This window comes from Amblyomma maculatum, chromosome 1 (genome assembly GCF_055883805.1).
Source record: "Amblyomma maculatum isolate TAMU_Amacu chromosome 1, ASM5588380v1, whole genome shotgun sequence".
NCBI classification, from domain to species: domain Eukaryota; kingdom Metazoa; phylum Arthropoda; class Arachnida; order Ixodida; family Ixodidae; genus Amblyomma; species Amblyomma maculatum.
The window spans coordinates 172,214,066-172,235,800 of NC_139344.1; the positions used below are offsets into that span (position 1 = coordinate 172,214,066).

Consider the following 21,735-nt stretch of genomic DNA (forward strand, 5'->3'; position numbering starts at 1 on the left):
AACTAGGCCTACACCAAAACCTCTCAATGGATAAATAAGTAAGGAATGAGCAGACAAGTGTAGGGAAATGAGGGTTCTGTTGGCTAACTTCATATGTGAGTAAAGAATAGACAATTGGGTACAGTAGCACAGATTGCCTGCAGTGAAATAGCACAATGAATTCTCTGTTAGCATAGAAATGAATCAGCTACGAAACTAGGGGAAACAGGACCAGTCAGTGAGCCTATTTTTTTGACTCAGAAATAATTAACCAGAGCAGTTATGGCATAATGAGCGAGAGCAGGTGCAAAAATGTGTTTTATGGTCTATATGGTTTAATGTACCAAAGTGACTCAGATTACTGAGCGACGCCGTAGTGGATGGCTCCAAAATATCAACGACCTCGGTTTCTTCAACGTGCACCAACACCAGAAATATCTGTGCGGATTGTGAAACACCTCGTTTACCTTTGACACTCCATCCAACTAAAATCCATAGCCTGCGTAGCATACAGACATCTTGCAAACTTACCATATGAGAGGAAGTTTTCCACATGAATGGACCTCGACCGCTTCACAAGGCCCTTCACACCCAGCTTCCCACGGCTGCCAAAAGCCGAAGGACTTTTTGGAGGGCCAATAATTGACTGCCGCCGCAAAAAGATGGAGTCCCTTCGAAGATCTTTCCTGGTGAACTCTTTATTCAAGTATTCTCTCAGCTCAGCTGGAATCCCTGGTATAAGAATGAGAAGATAGGGCGTTGTAACTAAGTACATATTAAGCACGCCCATAGTTTTGGCTTGAGGCATAAGCAAACAACTTCCAAAAAAAAAGCCACGTCATCAAATTAGGCATGTCATATTTGCAATTTGTTATAGCATATCAGTTAGGACAACAGCACCTTTCTGAATGAATTTCTTGCTTATGTACAGGTGCAGACCTATAAGTAAACAGAGTATACTGTTCTGTACGAAGTGCAATTCAGCTTTCCTTAACGGCAATGAAGAAACATCTTTTGTCCATGAGGAAATGAGAAAGCGCACTAACCTTCACATTCTATAGCTGGAAGCTTCAAATGGGCAATGCCTAAAAAATATCTGAAGGCTATAGCGTGCTCCATTTACTTTTGTCTGCACCTGCACCTAGATACCTAGAATGCGACCTCCTTTCCATTCAAATGACCTTCCTTTTTCTTCACCCCATTAAAAAAACTTTTTCTTCCTCCTTGTCCTACCTCCGATTCGCATAATTGATCTCTGTCAGTCGAGCAACCTGAATGTGTTCTTTTGGAAAAAAGAAAGTAAAACTTTTATCAAACAGTACAGCGGCCTCTTACTGCACAAAATGAAAACTGGTATTTTTGCATATATTTACGTTCTGGATGTCCTTCTTCCTGATTTCCAACAAAGCTCAGGCTTGCAATGCAGGAGGTACTAACGAACTCGTCCAGTGTACCTAAAAGAATACTGAAAAAAGAAAAAAGTAGTAAATACAGCAAACCAATACTACACGACTGCACATGCTTCTAAAATGTGTCGTTTTCTTATTCTTAACATTCGCACAACGCAAGCAAAGATATGCTAGAAAAGGTCACGGACAAGCAACATACCGAGTGCCAGTAGTATAACCGCTCTTGAGCTTTTTGATTGTGGCTATAACCTCCCCAGGTATTTTTCCATTATCTATAAGCACACAAGCAAACAAATGAGTCAGAAACTAAAGGCTTTCTAATAACACAGAGTACCAATTACCGCAGACATGCAGCTGCAAAATGAAATTAGAGCACATTTCATATTTTAGTTTTGCAGCCATATTATTTATTTATTATACCTCAAAGGTCCCGGATATGGGGCGTTACAGTAAGGATACCATATCAAAGTTACATGACTGTTACATGATATTATTTAGCTTCCTTTTGCAAATAATTCAGTATAACAGTGCACTATCGAAAGCCCTCAGTATAGTCAGGACGTTAAAATGTCTCCACAAGAGTCACAAAGGTGTAAAGTTTAACTCTACTGTACAATAAGAGAATAAGGAAAAACTGCATCAATGTCACTGGAACTCTACATGTGGTTCTGACAGAGGACTGCCTTTTTACTTGTTTAACAGCAATGCATAAACATGCAAAAACCTCTAACACACCCATGAACTGTCTCAAAAAAAAAAATAACTTTTGTGATGACAAAGAAATATTGTTAAAACACAGTAATGACTTCTGATTCCAACTTCCATCCACAACTCTAGCACAAGCAGGCATGAGAAACTATTTATTAACTACTACAAAAGTATACTACTGGTCCCTAGCACATGTAAAATCAGTCGTGTTTCCCAAGACTTTGTGATGACCTTTGCTACTAGTCCAAACAACCATACTGTCACCCATATGAGTGAGAAAATATTTTGATGTGCAGCACCCCCCTATGCACCTCATTTCTTGATACACATGATGGCGATCATCAGCCTGGCCACATCCACAGTAGGACAAAGAGCCCCTTCTATAGCTCTCCAATTAGTCTTCCCATCTGCCAGCTGTAGCCACTCCATCCCTTCACCCTGACCTCATCTCACCATCCGACTCTCTACCGCCCTCTACCAAGTGTACCTTTTCTTAAGTACACTCCCTTACACTCGGGGACCATACATTACCTTTTCTTACCATGCCCATTTTCTCTTTGTAGTTCCAGTTAGATTTTAAATATGTTTTGTAACTCCCTCTGCTCTTTTCCTGTCTCTGAATGCAAATCCTATCACTTTCCTTTTAAAAGTTCATTGCATTGTCCACAATTGAATTTCAAGCTTTTTTTGTTGTTATAGCAAACTACCATTCATGACCTTAACGCCCCGCCAAATGGCCTAAACCTCATTTTCAGTTTCCTACCTGTCCAGATATGCAGCAACTACTTGCCCCAAGTAGATGTACTCCCTTACCAGTTCCAATACCTCGCTGCCTAGCATGAAGTGTACCCTTCCTAGACAAACTGTCTAACATTACTTCATTTTTGTTAATATCAAATTTCACTCAGACTGCCATACTTTCAGTGTTCAGGTCTTCAATCATGCGCTGTAATTACTCTCTTGGGTGACTCAGCAAGTCAATGCCCTCAGCAAATAGGAGTTCACTATGGCATTCGCCATTAGCTTTTATGCTCGACTCTTCCCAATCTAACCCTCAGGTTACCTCTTCTAAACATGCAGTGAACAGAATGTGTTGCACTGCTCAACACCCTCCCTATTTGGTATTTTACATCTTTTCCTATGGAAGGCTCTGCTTGCAGTAATATAATTTCTAGCACCTTTACATTTGCCTCTACCATTCTCTGGTTACACAATGCCTGCACGAGTGCTGATGTTTTGACAGATCAAATGCACACATAAGGCTGCACATAATAAAATATTTTGAGAAAACACCAATATGTCTATTGCTATTTCCACTGCCTGTATGTTACCACCATTTAAAGAGAGGAAACTTATCATGCCTAGGGTAATCTTAAAGCAATGTTACAGCAAATTGTAACTCTTGCAGCATGTTGCACAGTAAAGAGATAAGACACAATTACACCCAGCAACTATTTTCTACAGCTTTCATAAGCCCATAAAACAAGATAACATATTTTGTCAAGTCCTTGGTTCTCACATGAATTATTTATAAGATTTGCCCCTTTAACGGACACTGCTGAACAAGGCTGGACACAAACAGACAGTCATTTCTGGCTTATATGTAATAAGTCCAGCTTGTCATGTTTCTTGCAACATTCTATGTCTAGTTTACACAAGTAAGGCTCGTTCAAAGCCGAATATTAGAGACAGCAGACAGCGGTATAGGCACCAAAGATCATTGTAGGTCAAATTTTGTAAAAAAAAAATTCTGTTTAGTAGATAATATCTGCACACCATTTTAATTATATTCACCTGAGTATCCTGGCTAATCCAGCTACCCCAAACCAAGCAAAATATACAACTTCTACCACCAAAATGCTTCTTTGTTTATGGATTTTAACGTCCCAAGGCGACTCAGGCTATGAGAGACGCCATAGTGGAGGTCTCCGGGAATTTTGGCCACCTGTGGTTCTTTAGCATACACTGACATCGCACAGCACACAGGCGCCTTGCTTTTCGCCTCCATTGAAAAGCGGCCACGGCATTCAGGATGATTCAGCCCCCTTGGGCAAAGTAGTTGAGCGCCCTAACCACTACACCACCATGGCTGGGCCCTACCTCAATGAATGCTACCTAAAACTTGGATTTTTTTTTTCTTTAATGTCACAGGTAATGTTGCAAGTCGTGTTAGAATGCGGGAAAAACAGCGGCTGCATTAAAAGAATTTTTCTGAAGAATGAAAAACAGTGGCACATGCATGAAAAACTGTTAGCACAGACTTCCTGATGAATGCACAAACACACGCAACCACATGCACATTGAGGTTTACATGCCTACACAGCATGACACAAAACCTAAGTAGTGAAGCTATAAGAAGCAGCATCTTACTGGTGCGCACATCAGTCATCCCACTGGTTTAAAAGCTGCGTGTTTAAATTTTGACTGGTTACCTCCATTTACATACAGATCATGAGTTATGCTTGTGAGATTTTTTTCCTTGCTGCAGGTTTTTACCAAAAGCAGTCACCAAAATTTTAAATGTACAAAAATGCAAGTTATCCAGTTATTCAGTAGCATTTTTTTGACCATACAGAGAATTTAGATTGTTTCTTATGTGTACACTTGGTTGCCCTCATCTGCAATTTCAACCTCAAGACTTACGACAGTTTCCTTTAAAAACAATGTCAAGTCAAGATGGTGGCAGATTGAACTTAATATCAGAAGTACAGCCTCCAGAATTATGCTGCAGTTGTAAAGATACAGCACTGCAGCCTACATAGAATAACATGGAAATGACAAAGTCAATTTCTCAGTATTGCCTCTGCTACATACATGAAGGCCACTGTTAGGAAGCTTTCTGCAACAGGATTACATCACCTTTAAGAATTTAACACCCCATTAATGACATGCTTTCAGGCAAAACTACAATTATTTTATATGCACAGAATTTAGAAGCATGCTCTCAGATAAGCAAAGCTTAAATATGCAACTAACGAAGAAGATCCTGTGAAACTGGCAAGATGACTGTAGGCCTTCCAAGCATTCGCCATGCAGACTTCAGGTAGGCGACTTCAGTCTTGAAAGTATCGATGAGTAGGTCGGTGTCAGAGGCAAGATAAAATCTATGCTGGTCTGCAAACTGCAATAAAGAAACAATGTCAGAGCTAGTTATAATAAAAAGACAGGTTCACGAAGTAAGCCTGCTTTGAAACACACCCATGAAAGAAAATCTCAAAACACTTTCTGAGGTAACATATTGTACAGTTCAACCAGCCCCTTTTCAGGTACACTTACCTGAGGAGTGAATACCAAGAGAGAATCCTTGAACAAGTACATTTTGCTTGTGCTAAGAATGCCCACATCTCGTGACTGTCGTCCACTCAAGCCCAGTTTGGTACTTCTGCCTGGAAGTCATTTTGGAGAGCCATATTCAGAGAGAAATAACTTCTATATCAACAACAAGCAAGCAGGCATAAAAGGAAGCAGAAAAATGCAGTAGCTCCCCTACAAACCTAGGTATGTATAAATGTGGCCCAGAACTCTCGCTGGCAACACTTCAAAGTCAGGAACATCTTGTATGGTCTGCACAAATATCTCATGATGCATCAGCTTTTCTTGTATTATGTGGTCTTCTGCAAGAACCACCACTGCAAGAAGGAAAAGACACAAGTGGTTAAGTAGTTACTTTGTGCAGTTCTACTCCCAAAGAAAACAAAAAGCTGTAAATGACATGCAAGCAACCTTGCACCACCACATCAGGCTTTTTTTCCGAGGCCAGCCTGCGATTCAAAGGGTCCAATTCTCCAGGAACAATAAAACCCTGGAAGCAAACGTGACAAGTGGAAAGAGTTGTTAGGAGCTAACTAAGGTGCCAAGAAAAAAATGTGGCATCACCTCTTGTAGGAGTCGACCAATAATAAATAATGACTGCGCCCACATGAAGGGAGTCATGCCAACATGAACTCTTGGCTGACTATGAGGATTCTTGTACTCAGCTTCAACCTATCAGCAGTGTGCAGATAAAACGAAGAGAGAGGTGATCTCAGCTCAACAAGCATTATTAAACATCACTGACAGTTACAAGTTTACTACAAGGCTTAAATATATGCACAATTTTACTACAAACCTTGTCAGCTGGCACTGCATACATTTCTGGCACCAGCTTAAGTCCATCCTCTGTTCGAAGAAGCACTTGCTCCAAGGCATCAGAATATTCTTCCACCTAAACCCCAACCATTCATTACATGTGCATACTGGACACAACATGTAACTTAAACTAACCTAAATTTAAAAAAAAAAAAAAAATCTGTTAGCACCCACTGTTCATACACCTAGAGACTGTCTATACTCCATGAAACGCAATGGACATGCACTGCAACAAGGCTTCAACATCAATCAGTTTTAACTCTACTAACTTGCTTTCCCCATTCATACTCAATAGAAAACAAAACGGTTAGGATTTTTTTAAAGTATACCTTTTAAGATGCAAGTGCCTCTGCTTTTGAAAACTTGATTATAAATTATGATTTATTAAGAACAACTATATATTATGAAGTATAAACTATCTCATTCCTAAATTTCTTAACCTGAAATACAACTATAGTCAACATTATAACCTCATCCTCAACTAAACATTCGAAGTGGCTTTCTGCAAACAATCCTTTTTATGGAATTATATTCAGATGCTTTTACATGAGATTCTTTTCACTTTGTACTACTTCCGAAATTGATGCATTTAGATAAATAGTACTTCAATAAATTAATATGCAGTACTTCTCTTTCGTACTAATTGGTTCAATTATTTAAGTTGAACGCAATTACTGTTTCATAAATTTTGAGTGCAGTTTGAGGCAATACGAAAGGGAGCAAGATTATTACAAGGGTCAATGATTACTTCCTAAATACGAGCAAAGAGCACACAATTTCTTATTATTCCCTCAGTCAGATGCAGAAGGAAAAATAATATTGGTTACTGAGAGCAAACTGAGAGTTCCCTTCCACAGTACTCATACCTGCACATGCCCAGTTCTGTTCAATTTTTCTCCTTAAGAGCGCCATTACTGCTTTTTATGACCTCCTATTTTTTCCCTATGTGTAGGCTGATGGTCTTGAGATTGCATTTCTGCTATATCTACCACAATGGCTTCTATCTCCGTTTTTGACTGCCCTAGGTTTTAACTGTGCCATTGTAAGCATCAGTACAGCATCTTGGAACCTGGAAATTTACTGGAATGAACAGCGTTTGTCAAAAATATACAGCCCAACAGGTTTCTTTGCAAGCTGTATAGTGCAGCGACGAGTAGAAAATGCCAGTTAGTTTCAATTTTAACCTCTAACATTTAGTGCACCCGGTGTCTGGAGGGCAACCAATGTTTAAAATCCTTTCTGCATGTGCTTTCAGCGCAAGGGGCTGCAGCAGTGGCCGTATTCCCTGAGACACCGAGAAGCGAAGCTGCTCTGTTTTCGGCAATGGCAATTCAAATCCTGAGTGGTACTGTTCCTATGTCAACCATATGGTGCTTCAGTTGGAGTCACTCTGGGCACAATAGCACAGACATCTCTATTGGCTGGATAATGGTATATACAGGAAGTTACCTAACCCTGGCATGGCTCTCCAGCCCCACTGAAAGTATCAAGCTTTGAAAAAGGGGGATCTTAATTTCACGTCATTTGAAACACTGATGATGCAAGAATTAGCCACAATGCACGGCCTAAAGTAAACCCAGTGGAAGTGTACATATTCAACAAAGGTTGAACCTTTTTAACCCAGCCACCTTAAAAACACAATTTCTGTGTGGTCACATAAATATGCAGAAAAAAAGCTACCATGTAGGACAAATCCAAATTCATCAAATGTGATGTTATGTTTGTAATGCTAACATGCTATGTACAGCTTACACAAAGCCGGAAACTGAAGTTGTTACCTCTAGACGTTCCCCTCGAAAACAAGCATCGATCACCAAGTAGCAGAGGAACAGTGGCCATTCACATTCAATGTTTTCAAAGTGTTGCAGCTCCCAGGATTCGTAATACAGCCTACTAGGATCCTGTAAGTGTAAATTTAGAAAATGTAGTCCAGACATAAATATATGCGACACAGTAAATGCATAAATTCATTACCTCCTTCGCAGTCTTGTAGCCATCTCTAAGAAACCTCTTGCAACCGTATTTCCCCTAAGGAAAATGTGATTTTATTATTTGCTATACCAAAGTGCAACACTTCAGGTATGAGAACTGCACACAGATCTCCACAAACCATTAAATACAGCACCTTCACTCTCATTCTTTCAGCACTTTGCACCCAATCAATAATAACAAAATCCAAGGATGACAAAGCTTTCTCAGCTGTCATGGAAAAAAAAAAATGAAATGCTAACTTCAACTCAAAAGTGCACAACAGTAAATACCGATACAGCTGCAACTCCAGCAAGCCAACTTGTCATTAAACTGTCACAAAACGAGTTGAAGAATCAAAATCACTCTCCTAAACAGAAAATTACCTCTATCCAAAGCACATAGCCCAGTAACGAGAAATGCAATGCACTGGTAGCAAATGCAAGTGCAGGCTGCATGTTCCAATTCCCCACAGGAGACTTGGCTATGAGGAAATCAGATTGTGCACTTGCTCCAGTGGTCCACATTTTTTTTTTTTTTTTTTGCACAAATGCACATATTGCCAGAATTCAGTTCTCAATACAAACTTTTGTCCTCAAATCTAAAAGGTGGTATCAATAATGAAACAATAATATTATTCTTGCATTCACTGTCCAAAAAGTGATGCACACAGCAAGCTGCCTCTAATGATTTCTTTTCTTTTTCTTTTTTAAAAGGGTCTACTCTAGCAGAGCATATACATGCAGCGAAATCTCTTTAGTTCAAACTAATTGAATTTTCAAACTTCTGGTTCGTTCAAATTGACACATTGGTCCCATCAACAGCAATTATATGAAAAAGCTCCCCTTAATTTAAACTCTACATAAATTGAAGTTCTCAGCCTATTTCAAGTTTGCATTATCAAGAGTCGACTTTTCTCCCCAATACTCCTCGAAAGTTAGGTGCTAATAATGCAACTGATATTAAGAGACCGAACACTGGCCAAAATATGTTATGAGATTATGGTGGAGATGAAAAGACCTTGCCCCATATAGTACAGATCAAGCACTACAATATTAAAAAAGAGGCTTTACAATTTGAATTTGCCATTGAAAATCACATTAAAACAACTGAAGCACTATCTAGCATAAAAACCCTATTACTTTCGGTGTAGTACCCCACATGACCACATGTCAGCAAAATATCGCTGATTTTCGTAAGTGCACACTGTTCTTTTTTCTTCTAGGAGTGCTTGTCATAATTTATTATATTTTGTGCTCTCTACACTGCGTCTTTAAATAAAAACCACCCATCTTTTCGCACCGAGAGAGGCATGCTTTCAGGTTTTGCCACTAGATGGCGCCACAGTGCTTAGAGTTCTGTGAATGAAGTGGTGATACTGCCCACAAAAACTTTCGTCGACGAGGTGTGCATTATTGTGCCGTTACAGCCTTGAGTGCGAAACTGAAAAGGACGTTACTCTAAGCAAAGAATGTCTAATTACTGTCTAGCAAGTGAAACATATTTGTTTTCGGTACATCTTTTTTGTCGACCACCAGTCGTCATCGCGGTCGCTGCTCATGGTTTCCAGCATCGGACTACATAAAAACGGGCACATGCACTGGTCGAAAAATTCTTGGTAAGAAATTTCTACAGCATTTGTACCGAAACTGCTATGGAATCGAACATTTTAGACATCAATATTTCCATTCCGCCAAAAAAATAATTTCAGACCTAAATTCCAGTGCTCTGTCCCTTTAAGCGAATGCAAAAACCATTTTAAAGGCCCTGTTGTACAGGTATGAAGTATGCCACATATTAATTATGACAAGGTACAGTACTGGACAGTATTTAATTGCAATATACCTAGTGTTTCAGCAAACACTTTCAAAAATTCCTAAATATAAGTGATCCAAAATATCAAGAGAAAAATATTTGCAGACACAAACTCTCAGCCCCTGGCAGACATAGCTTACCACTAAATTCTCTGACTCATACAGCAAATTACATAAAACTCGCTAATTAACTTGTTAATTAACAAAGTCTGCTTGTTAGTGCCAATCAAGACTGAAGCATGGACAAGATGATGCATTATCTGTTTCTGAAATGGCAAACAACTCATTTTCTGCAGCCTACTGAACTCTCCTTGAAATTTCTGGCAAAGTATGATGGGCCCTACAGCAGCACACTTCTCCTGTTAATTATATTGTCGAGCCTCTGACGCCATCTTGTGATCTCAGCCGACACAAACACAATTCCCGTCCAGCGCCCCAAGTCGCACTATGAACTTGCCACTTTGCCTATGCCATAAGTTGCCAGGGTGGCTCATCTCCCCGGGCACAATTGTAAAGATGAAGGACATTTTGAACATTCAATGGCATTGCTATTGCTGCAAGTGCCTGGTGCTCAACCTGGCTGTCCACAGGTCTGTGGACCAACTCTTGTGGTACCAACACTTTACAATAAACCCCAATCTTACAATGCAAACATTTTTTTTTTCTATTTCAAACTCCATTTTTATGAATTCTTGAAGGTGTTCACTGAAACACCCTGTATACAGCAACCAGTTCACAAAGCAATGCAAAACTTCATCCAGTCATTACTTCACACTACAAACAAGTAAAGCAAAAGAACTTCCAAGTGCCTTTAAAAGTGGGCTAAAGAGAATTTTGGAAAAAAACAAAACTAAGTTTTTGCTTGCATTTTGTTTTTTCAATTTCCCTGAATAAACAGGCTTAGTTTCAGACAACATAGCCGCAAATTAAGCCCACAGAAGTAAAAATGAGTTTACATTGTTCACTTCCGCGAGATTCAGCCTCATCACTACGCAGTGGCCAATGAAAATACTATAATTAATGAAGACACCGAAAGTCATCTTTATTACCATTTGTGGATTTGACGCAAATAATATTTCGATAGAACCACCATATATTTATGGTTCACATAGCACATCATCAAAATGATAAGCTCAATGCAAGCGAACTATGTTCACGATTATCACTCTGTGTATTACTCAGCTGACAGCAGAGCTGCAAACCATCATGTGATTGCCTGAAATGCACTCTGCGCGTGGGATGATTCCGCGGCGAGTTCAAAAAAAGGCAGGAGACAGGACATTTTATCCAATTTCAGTAACGAAATCCACCATGCAGGGCAATAAATAGAAGCATTCTTGTGAATGCTCAGAGCCTGTAGACCTCAAAATTCTCTTTTGTGCATCTTTAAATTATGAATACCCACTTCCAAATAAACTGCATCTAAACATAAATGAATGACTGCTATTTAAACACAATCAACTTAACTTTCACCATAAGATTACCTACTCTATGGTTTAAATACCTTCAATTTTTGGAGAATGCTTTTTCTGGTTTGAGCTATGAGCTCAGGGTCATCAACTGCAAATGCTGGGTAACCAATAACAGAGAGTAATGCTGCATCCACTTCTTTAGAGTTGGACTCTCGTGGAAGCATTGACTGCAGCACAGCCTGCATGAAACAGCGAGCACATTTTTGTTTGTTTTTGCTTTGTTTTGTTTCAGAAAAACCAATTTAGACAACAAACTGCATACTGACATTGCACTTCTGTGCTTCATCAGCCAAGACATGAATCACTGAAAAGGGACCCCCTTTGCCTCCAAAAAGGTCCAAATCATCCAGAGCTTGAAGAGCTGCCTGCAATAACATAGAAAAACACTGCTGTAAAAAAACTCCCGGAACAGTGTTTCATATTCAATAAATGCCTTAATGTCAAGCGAATGGGTGGCGATTCCCTCGTGTGCTGTCTGAATCAAACTCAAAATTCAAAGCCATCTTTACAAACACCAGCGCAGGACTAATCAAACACAGAGCAGAAAGTCAGAAAAAACTGGCTTGACCGCATGATATGCTTTTTGAAGCTAAGCAATAGCTAGAAGATAAAGAGTCGCATAAAAAAGCAGTGATAGTAACAGTAAAAAAAAAAACTTATATTAAAGGCCTGTTTTATGGTATGACAAAATAAAGTTGCCAACCAGACTCCTCCCAAAATTAGCGATTTCCATGAAGGCTGCCATCAACTTGAATACATCCCTTATAAAATGAGGCATAACAACATACTCCACTTAAGTCAGTTTGGAAGCCTATTAAATATTTTCAATACAGTACATCAAAACTAAACTCGTAACAACTTGACTTCAGTGAATCTATAACAAGTATTGCCAGATCTCTAACTGACTATTATGCTGACGTGTCCAAGCCTCAATCAATACACAATCATTATTTATTTATTCATTCTCTGATGTGTCATACATTTCATCGATTAAAAACAATTTAACCTTCTTTGCTAGAAAAAAGCTGCTGGAAAGCAAGCATGTATCACTCAGATGGCCTATATGCAACACACACTGCCCAGCCCAACTAAACAAATTGAAGTCTGAAGTGACATCAGGGAAAAAAATTATTCTCCTAACAAGAAAGCACAGTCAGTTTTCAAACAAACCATACACGACAAAAGTCCATCTAGCCAGTATAAGAAATAAAAGCTTCTGACAGAACCTTTTATTTCTTACACTGGCCAGACAAACGTTTGATTAATAAATGACAAAAAGCATGCTTGTTTGCACAAATGACAGAGCAGCCATAACCTAGGCCAACCAGAAATGAAAGCATACACAGTATGATTTCTCTGTTTCGCTTAAAATGATAGGATCATTTTGCCACACGTCTGCACCCAAAAATACAGCCTCAAATCCTTTTGCAAGCATTTAGCAACGATGAATACAAGTTGCAGTTTGAGGTAGCAAACAGCATACTTTGGCCATTCCAATAGAGCTTGAGTTCAGCTCTGGCAACCCATGGTTCGTTTTGTCACCGCGTTCCCAAATGCCATAGTCCTGAAATAGAAATGCATTATACAAGTTACCACAAACGAAATAAGCTCACTACACACGTTCATAACATACCGGGATGCAATATGTTGCCTCTATGTAAAAGACCAGGTTCTGAATAAAGGTGACCTCGTCTAAGTTGAATACTATTTGAAGACCTGAAAGGAAATTAAAGGGTGCTGTCAACGCAATGCAGGACATAAAAATTGCACGACAGGAAAAACTACATTCAACAATGCAAGTCATTCCTTCAAATCCCTCTGGCGAGTCAAATGAATCAGTCGTGCTTATCACAATTGCACTCATGATAAACTGTACTCACTCTGCTATCATACACAGAATTCCCAAGTACCACCTGTGGAGCACAGGTGGTACTAATAATACAGCACCAGCTGTAATTAGCTGCCAACCAGACTATTTCTAAAAGAAAGCAGAAAAATTTAGACTGCATATGGTTCGGTTCACAGGATTTGACGCCCCAAAGTGACAAGGCTATGAAGGAATGGAAATATCCGGAAAGTTCAACTACCTAGGGTTCTTTAATGTGCACTGGCTGTACACAGTACAAGGATGCCTTGCCTTTTGCCTCCACAGAAAAACAGCTACTGCAGCCGGAATCAAATCCAGGTCTCCTGGCCCTAACCACTAAGCCATCGCAGCAGTCTCAGACTGTATATTAAACCCAGTATGAACAGCTAGGGCCGCTTTCGTTGCAATGGGCTTGTGAACTCATCACGGGGCAAGGGAGAAAGAGGTGGAGAGACAAATTTTTTTTAGTATATTTTTGCTTTGAAACGATTCGTATGAATTAGTAAACATGGATAAACACGTGGAATTCGGTAATATTTGATAAATAGTTTGGAAGTGAATTTATTATTCTGTAGTGCCAGCTTCGTTTTCAGGTTGCCGAACGATTGCTGCGACCTCACCAGTGAGTATACAAGACCCATCAGAGTGGACTGGGAGTGAGTGTCCTTATGAAGAAAGAGCTGGTGGCAGTGAAACGTGACCTGAAGGTAAAAAATGTGGAACACTTGGACGGTCAAGGTTCTATCAATCAGCACAACAAACTTTGGTATGTTTGTCACCAGTGTGCATAGAAACCAAAAAAAGAAGTCAGCTAGGCTAGACATACCGTCTAAGAGAGCCATAGCAAGAGCAGGAAAAAAGCCCCATGAATCGTTGCAGGTGATTTTAATGCAGAGAGCCCGGTATGGGGATAAAACAAAGAGACTACTATGGGCAGAAGGCTGGCAGAGCTTATATGCGAAGAGGGCCCAACAATACTATATAAAATGAGAATGTACATGAGATTAAGCAAGAGAGTCAGCAGAGAAATGGACCCCAATACGACACTGTTTAAGAAAGCAAAGAACACCACATGGGAGAACTGTGGGGAAATGTTGGGCACTGAACACTACACAATAAGTCAGCTCGCAATACAATAAAATCTGGAAAGAGGAAAAGCACTGCTCACAAACTAGAACAAGGTCACAGAACTATGAGTTAAACGGACAGAACACTGGAATTTAGGTCTCGCTTTTTTTTCACCGTAGTGGAAAGATGTTTGAAATGTTCGATTGCTTAACGATTTTGCTAGAATCACTGTAGAAAATTTTTACCAGTAATTTTTCGATCAATGCGTGTGCCCGTTTTTATGTAGTCCGATGCTGGAAACCATGAGCAGCGACTGCGATGACGACTGGTGGTCGACAAAAAAAGACGTACCGAAAACAAATATAACTTTCATTCGCTAGACAGTAATCAGACATTTTTCGCACAGAGTAACGTCCTTTTCAGTTTCACACTCAATGCTGTTACGGCACAATCACGCAAGCCCTCGTCCACGAAAGTTTTAGTGGGCACTGTCATTGCTTCATTCACGAAATTGCAAACACTGTGACGCCATCTAGTGGCAAAACCTGAAAGCATACCTCTCGCGGTTCGAAAGAAGAGGTGTTTTTTTTATTTAAGGGCGCACTGGAGAGAGCGCAAAATATAATAAATTATGGCAAGCACTCCTAGAAGAAAAAAGAACAATGTGCAGTTACGAAAATCAGCTATATTTTGCTTGCATGTAGTCACGTGGGAGTCTACACTGAAAGTACTATGGTTTCTCCGATAGATAGCGCCTCTGTTGTTTTTATGCGATTTTCAATGGCAAATTAAAATTGTAAAGCCTCTTTTCTTTGATACTGTACTGCTCGATCAGTACTATATGAGGCAAGATCTTTTCACCTCCACCATAATCTCATGACACATTTTGGCCAGTGTTCTGTCCCTTTAAAGAGGAAAAAATGGAGAGTGAACAAAGGATCTCACAGGGGAAATGGCCAGCTGTACCAAACAGATGTTTACCACAGAGGATGCCCCTGCTGTGTACACCCCCTCCTACACTTGTGGAAAACGAGAAGCCTAAACAAGAGTTGGAAAGAACAAAAACATAATAGGAAGGTAATGCTTAGAATGATGAAAACTGCGAAAGAAGCGGAAGAGTATTTGTGAAAAATGGCCAAATCCAACTGCCTGTACAACTCGTTCAAGAAGAAAGTGGACCTGGGCATAACATGGAGCTTGCAGAGGTGCCTCACTGACTCAGGCAAGAAAAAGAGAGAGCAGACGGGAAACCTGCGAAGGGTGCTGCACACCTTCAGGGCACAGGTAAAGACCTAGTACCGGAGCTTATTAAGACACGTATCAGAAATGAAAGGACAACCTCCATATTACAGTGTTGGGAGGAGGGGGAAGGGAGCAGAGGGAGAAAGTCCAGTGTCAGCCATCCTCAAAATGAGGAGGAATGCCAATCCAGGAGAGGATAAAATTGCAGTGAAAATGCTGGCCAACCAGGACAAGGTCTCAACACAAGAAATAATAGAATACTTTAATGAATGCTGGGGAAAAGGGCAAATCTCTCCAAATTAAAAAATGGTAGAGGTACACTTTACCCCGAAACCAGAGAAGGATGAAAAAAAATCTTAAGCCCATCTCTCTCACCTCATGCAAAGAAAAGCTCTTCGAGAAAGAAGTATACATGAAACTGACTCGAAGACTGGCACCAAATACAAAACACCGTGCTCGACTGAGGCTTCAGCTATTGACACAGGGCATCCTCTTCCAACTGAAACAAAACATCCTGTACAAAGGCAAAAGGGACAAGAACGTGGTCATCCTCACCCTGATCTGAAAGACGTCTTTGGTAATGTTAAGCAATAAAAGGTACTGAATAACCTCAAACACACCAGATGAAGAGAGCACATTATCAACTATGCGAGAAATTGCCTCAGTTCGCAAAAAAGTAACAATTATTCCAGGGGCAGATAGCTCAAACCCGATCAAGATGGGAAACAGGGGCAGCACCTATCAAGGAGAGGTGCTTTTGCCACTACTTTTCCAACATTACGATGATAGGACTGCCAGCAGAACTGGACAAGCTATGCGAGATCAAGCACATAATTTATGCAGGTGGTATCGCCATATGAACAAGGAGCACCTGGAAACAGCAACCAACGTCGGACAAACATACATGACAGAGTACGGACTAAAAAGAAATCAGAGCTCGTGGTCTTCAGGAAAAAAGGAAAGGGACATCATTCGAGGCATCAAACAATGAAATTAATGACGAAGTCATCAAGAAAGTGCGCAAGACTGACAATGATGGAACTATCGGGAAAATCTCAGACTGTGGTTCAAGCCAAGTGTACGACCTCCAGACTCACAAGTAAAGAAGAGGGATGAAGGAGAAGGCCACAATCAAGCTAATCCAGTCCTCAGTCTTTTGTTGGATAGTCTATGCAGCTTCCTTATGAAAATTCAAGAAATCGGGCAAGGAAAGACAAGATGCCATCATTAGAAAAGCCTACACAAATTAGCGTCCACCAATCAGTGTGTCAATAGACAGGCTACTGCAACTATACTTGGGGACAGCTCGCTCCAAAGCAGACTATAGTCCCTCCAGAAATTTCGTGGATCTTGCTATGGATTATTATACCATTACGAAATTATTAACATTATTATTATATCAAGATTATATTAACATAATAGCTAGATTAGCAAGAGCATAACATGCTGTGCTAATGGCTGCGCCACATGGTGGCAATGCCGCAGGTGTGAGCAGGCCCTGCCTGCTGCATAGCCCTGCCAGTTTCGGTGCTCTTTCGCAAATTGCGCATGTTCCGACAATGTACAGCCTTTGCCAAAAGTTTAGATCCCAGGGAGGTCTATTTCTGAGCCATACCATGTGGCTCATAATGCATTCCTAGGTTTCCAAACTTGCTGAAGGCAAGAACAGTTTTCATTCTACCCTCTCCAATGGCTAGGATTTCCACGGTTTTTAAAGAAGTCACAATATACGACTTAAAAGCAAACCCTCTGGGCTCTAAACATTTGACAAAGGCTGTACGTCTTGTGAACAATTGATCAGTTGTATATTTACATTCGCATAGGTCTTCAATTGTGCAACACATTCTTGCATATTTAACTGCTTGAAAGCTATAAATTCAACTTCAAAATAGAACTGAAACCAAAACAGCAACTGAGACTCAATATGCCTGAACTACTTGGCGCAGTAATCCTGTAAGAAAAGCTCCACTGCTGTAGCCTTGGCTGTGTAGCCACATAAAGCTGTATCATGGTATAGGGGCTCATGACACTATAGACAAGGTTACCGAACAACAAATCATGCAACTAATAAGGCTATCACGTTGCATGACAGGCAAGAACATACTCGAACACTTTGGACTCAACCCTCTGCAAATTAAAAGCAGCAAGCTAGACCTATCAAGACAGGCAGAAGACATCGAGGCAGCACCTATACCCAGGAGTGTGCACTTAAAATATCGCCAAAACTGCTGCGAGACCAAAGCAAAAGCAGTTTGCAAGGCTTGGAAAGCAAAACCACCACAAGGTATGTCAACACGGCAGGACCCCAGGAGGAGATTGCAAATCTAGAGGAGCAAGTCATTACAATCATAACTGGAAGCAGCCAGACTACAACCACAGCAGGGTAAAAGCTTCTACCACACCGCTCCTATTAACCTGGTCCTGTGCCAGCTGCATCCACTCTAACCTTGCAAACTTCCTAATTTCATACACTCGCCTAACCTTCTGTCGCCTTCTGCTATGTTTACCATCACTTGGTATCCATTCAATTACCCTCATCAGCAAGTCATCAACTGTGCATCAGATGCATAAATGTAACAGCAGGACAGGAGGCAGAGCACAACCAATACTGTCATGGACTCACAAGAAGGATGCAGAAACTACACTAAAAAAAATAATAGCAGGGTAGCTGCCTACTTGGAAGACAGAGCTCTTAAAGGTTGCACCAAGACCATATAGACTTCAGGTCACAAAGCCAACCCAGGGAATGAAGGCACACACACCAAAGCTCGAGCACTTTTAACCTCAGCTCATGATGATGGGTTAAGATGCAAACCCACTACCAACATACAACGCTAAACCATTACAGATTAGGCTAAAGGAGGTACCCAACCCTGAAGACTGGACTTTAAGTCAAAGGAAGAAGAAGTCACATTTATTAACCCAAAAAGACTAAATTGCATGTATCCAGAAGGATTCAATGTGCCTTGTGCAATCAGGAGGTGGAGCATCATCATATGGTGCGAGCCTGCAGGAAAAACAGTGCATCAGGGGTATTTGAACAGCCAAAAAAGTAGGAGGAAGAGCTGTCCAGCTTGGGCCCTGAGGTGCAACAGAGGCTGGCCCAAAGGCAGCAGCTACCAATGGACTCTTGTAGTGAGGAACCCAACCTCAGCAATTCTGCCTTGCATAAAATAAAAATACTTTTACTGTCATCATCAAGTGGGTATGTGATCGCATGACGCACACAATAACTGCAACATAATCACTGCATTGCTATTTTAATCCGAACCTACTACTCTTACGCTAACCTCCTCTAGATGATGGAATGACGGTGATTAAACAAAGCTATTATAAGGCACTTTTTGTATGCCTCATGCGATTTCTTAGCTCACTTGTGACACCATAACCCCCGTTCAGCTACTGAAACTGGAACCGAAAATGTATGGGAAAAGAATTACAAATTGCTGACTGTGCACACATAAATTTCACGCGATGACCCATGTTTAATAATGCCTTGCACATGATTCTAATGCAGCAGAGCGGAGAGCAGGGCCAGCTGGAACGTATTTGTACTAATGCAGAAATACACTAAGAAAAATATGGTGTCTGTATACATTTAAACCATTTACATGAAGAAATTTGTTTTACAGAGCTTTTTCGCAACTCTGAAGGCCCAGTCTCTGCAGAGCAAAAATCACTTTACTATGATGGCATGATCTGTGCAAAGGATAGAGCCACTTGCCCAGCATGCACATTGCTAGTGGCAGATTGGCACATGTTTGCTTGACCACTGCTTGGCAGAGCTGTGTTTAACCCCTTAATTGCAACTTCAACACCGCCTCTCTAGCAAAGGGATTTTCACTGCGCAGCTAAATTAGAGCCGAGAGTTTTCCAAACGGTCTATACTGCTATACTAAAGCAACTGTCCATGAAATGATAACCCATAAGACTCCTTTGTTTACTCATTTAAAATAATTAAAAAAAACATGACTGTTCTTTAGTGTAGCGCCTATTATAGCAGTTGGCATGCTAGAATAATGGATTACCACTCCTAGGTTGATGTTTGGAAAGTATAATGAGCTCAGGGATTAAGATTGATAGCATCATATAAAGCAAAATAAAGAAATAAAATACAGCACGACATAGCAACTGCAAGCAAGCAACATGCCATCCAAGCATGCATGCATGATGGCCTCTGAGAAACATGTTGACCTTCCCACATGCTTTTGCTTGATTCAGCCAATCCTATGATCTACTACTGTGCATTGCACTGCCATTCATGAAATGCCTCAGCTGTATAACATAGCTGCATCTTCTAAGAGGCACACAAGGTCCACCAGAAGGTCAAAGACCTTCAAGCAGTGACATGGGCCACTACTAAGAATGTTTATAATGCTCTTGAACCACAGATAATTGTCACTGTTGCTTTTTTGAATACCTTCTATGACAGTTAACATTAAAAGAAATAAACACCCATTCTCCTTTACTTCTTTTCTGCAGTATGACTTTGAGTTGGAAAAAAAAAATTAAATTCATCAGTAAGAAATTAAATGATTAGTAATACAAACGGAAAAGACGGCACTTGTAGATGCTCTAAAATGTTATTTTTCACACTATAGTTTACATCAGACTTGGAGAGTAGTAAACTAAACCATACCATCTACACAGCTAAGCCCCTTTGCTTTTTGCACACTGGGTTGGTTGTAGTTTCACAGGAACGAAACTTGAAATAGTTTCACCAACCTAAAAATCCACGTTATGCCAAATTTCAACACATAACTAGCAAGGTAACCAGCTTGTGACAAATGCAGTTAAAAAGATATCCCAGTTGGTATCAGAGGTGGGCATTTGACCTCAACCTCACCTCAAACTCAAAAAATATTTGGCGACCTCACTCAACCTCATCAATTGAGGTTGAGGTCCTACAGGCGACCTCACCTCACTTTTCAGGTGACTATTGGCGACCTCACTCAACCTCACCTCAAACTCAAAATGTGAGGTTGAGGTCGGGCGCTCGACCTCAAAAAAAAAAAAATCATTAAAATAAACCGTAACTTAAAGCAAATATACATTTCTCTTTAATCCTAGGGTATATAGGCTAGCCAGAATTTTGTCGTATGAAGGCTGTATTTTACTCCTAATTTTATACAATAATTAATATCCCGGATAAAAGCAGAAAAAATCCGGACACTACATGTTCAACTCTGCACTAAAGTAGCAATCCTCTCCCCCTCCTCACCTACCCTTTTGTGGTCGGTTTCAAGGTCTACATGGGTACCACGTTACTATGCATAAGCACATAATGAAATACAAAGAGTTTATCCCACATGACCCACGTGAATAAGATTCGTATTAGAAATAAAACAAGCCAGTTCTTACTAAAACTGAAAAGGCAAATGCTGTTGACCCTAGTGACGAAGACAACAATGATGATATGCTCTTTTTCTTTTCTTGCCACATAGCGCTAAACAGACAGGGACACAGCGAGACACACGCGACGGGCGCTTTTTTTTATCGTCAGTCCCGTATTTCTGGCTGTCCCTGTCTGTTTAGCGCTATGAGCAAGAAAACCGGCACCAACGCGCCCAAGCTTTCATCATTGCTCTTTTTCTTAATTCGAAAAAAAATTGATGATTGCCGAGCTTTTTTTTAATACACTGTACATTGTTTTGCTAAACAATACATTAAATTAAGAAAAAATAGGAATACAGTCGTGCCTCGTTAGTATGGAAGCTTTGGTTTCCGACCAAAACTGTCCATAAAGCGAGTCATCCATAATAACGAGTCATGAATAAAAACGAAAAGTATATAATTGAGAAAAAAGTTATATTAATGGCTGCTATTTAATTAATTTGGGTATATAAACACAGCCGAGATGTCGATGCTACCCTCTTCTTCATAAATCCGTCGACCCGCAACGTCATGTCTGTTCTTAAACCTTGTCAGCCATCCTCTTTAGTAGCTGAAGTCAGTAACGCCTAGACAGAGCGTAGAATAATATTTCTCAGTAAACATCTCCCTGTTTTACTGAACAAAAATTCCGTAAGTCATCACAGGTAAAACCTATCAAGACGAAGGAGAAGAAGCACCCATAATGT

At 40.3% G+C, this 21,735-nt stretch overlaps 1 protein-coding gene across 1 annotated transcript in view; it reads right to left on the reverse strand.

Moving 5' to 3' along the window:
* LOC146204911 (putative phosphorylase b kinase regulatory subunit alpha) overlaps positions 1-21,735 on the reverse strand; it is a 72,169-nt gene that overhangs the window by 41,556 nt on the left and 8,878 nt on the right. Inside the window, exons 4-18 of the mRNA XM_084589616.1 lie at positions 13,112-13,194; positions 12,962-13,042; positions 11,745-11,843; positions 11,511-11,657; positions 8,199-8,252; positions 8,003-8,125; positions 6,205-6,300; positions 5,973-6,080; positions 5,820-5,898; positions 5,591-5,725; positions 5,373-5,482; positions 5,073-5,217; positions 1,588-1,660; positions 1,353-1,444; positions 511-711 (exon numbers count right to left, since the gene is read on the reverse strand). Of these exons, the coding sequence (XP_084445742.1) occupies positions 511-711; positions 1,353-1,444; positions 1,588-1,660; positions 5,073-5,217; positions 5,373-5,482; positions 5,591-5,725; positions 5,820-5,898; positions 5,973-6,080; positions 6,205-6,300; positions 8,003-8,125; positions 8,199-8,252; positions 11,511-11,657; positions 11,745-11,843; positions 12,962-13,042; positions 13,112-13,194 (1,626 nt within the window). The remainder of the gene's footprint in view (positions 1-510; positions 712-1,352; positions 1,445-1,587; positions 1,661-5,072; positions 5,218-5,372; positions 5,483-5,590; positions 5,726-5,819; positions 5,899-5,972; positions 6,081-6,204; positions 6,301-8,002; positions 8,126-8,198; positions 8,253-11,510; positions 11,658-11,744; positions 11,844-12,961; positions 13,043-13,111; positions 13,195-21,735) is intronic.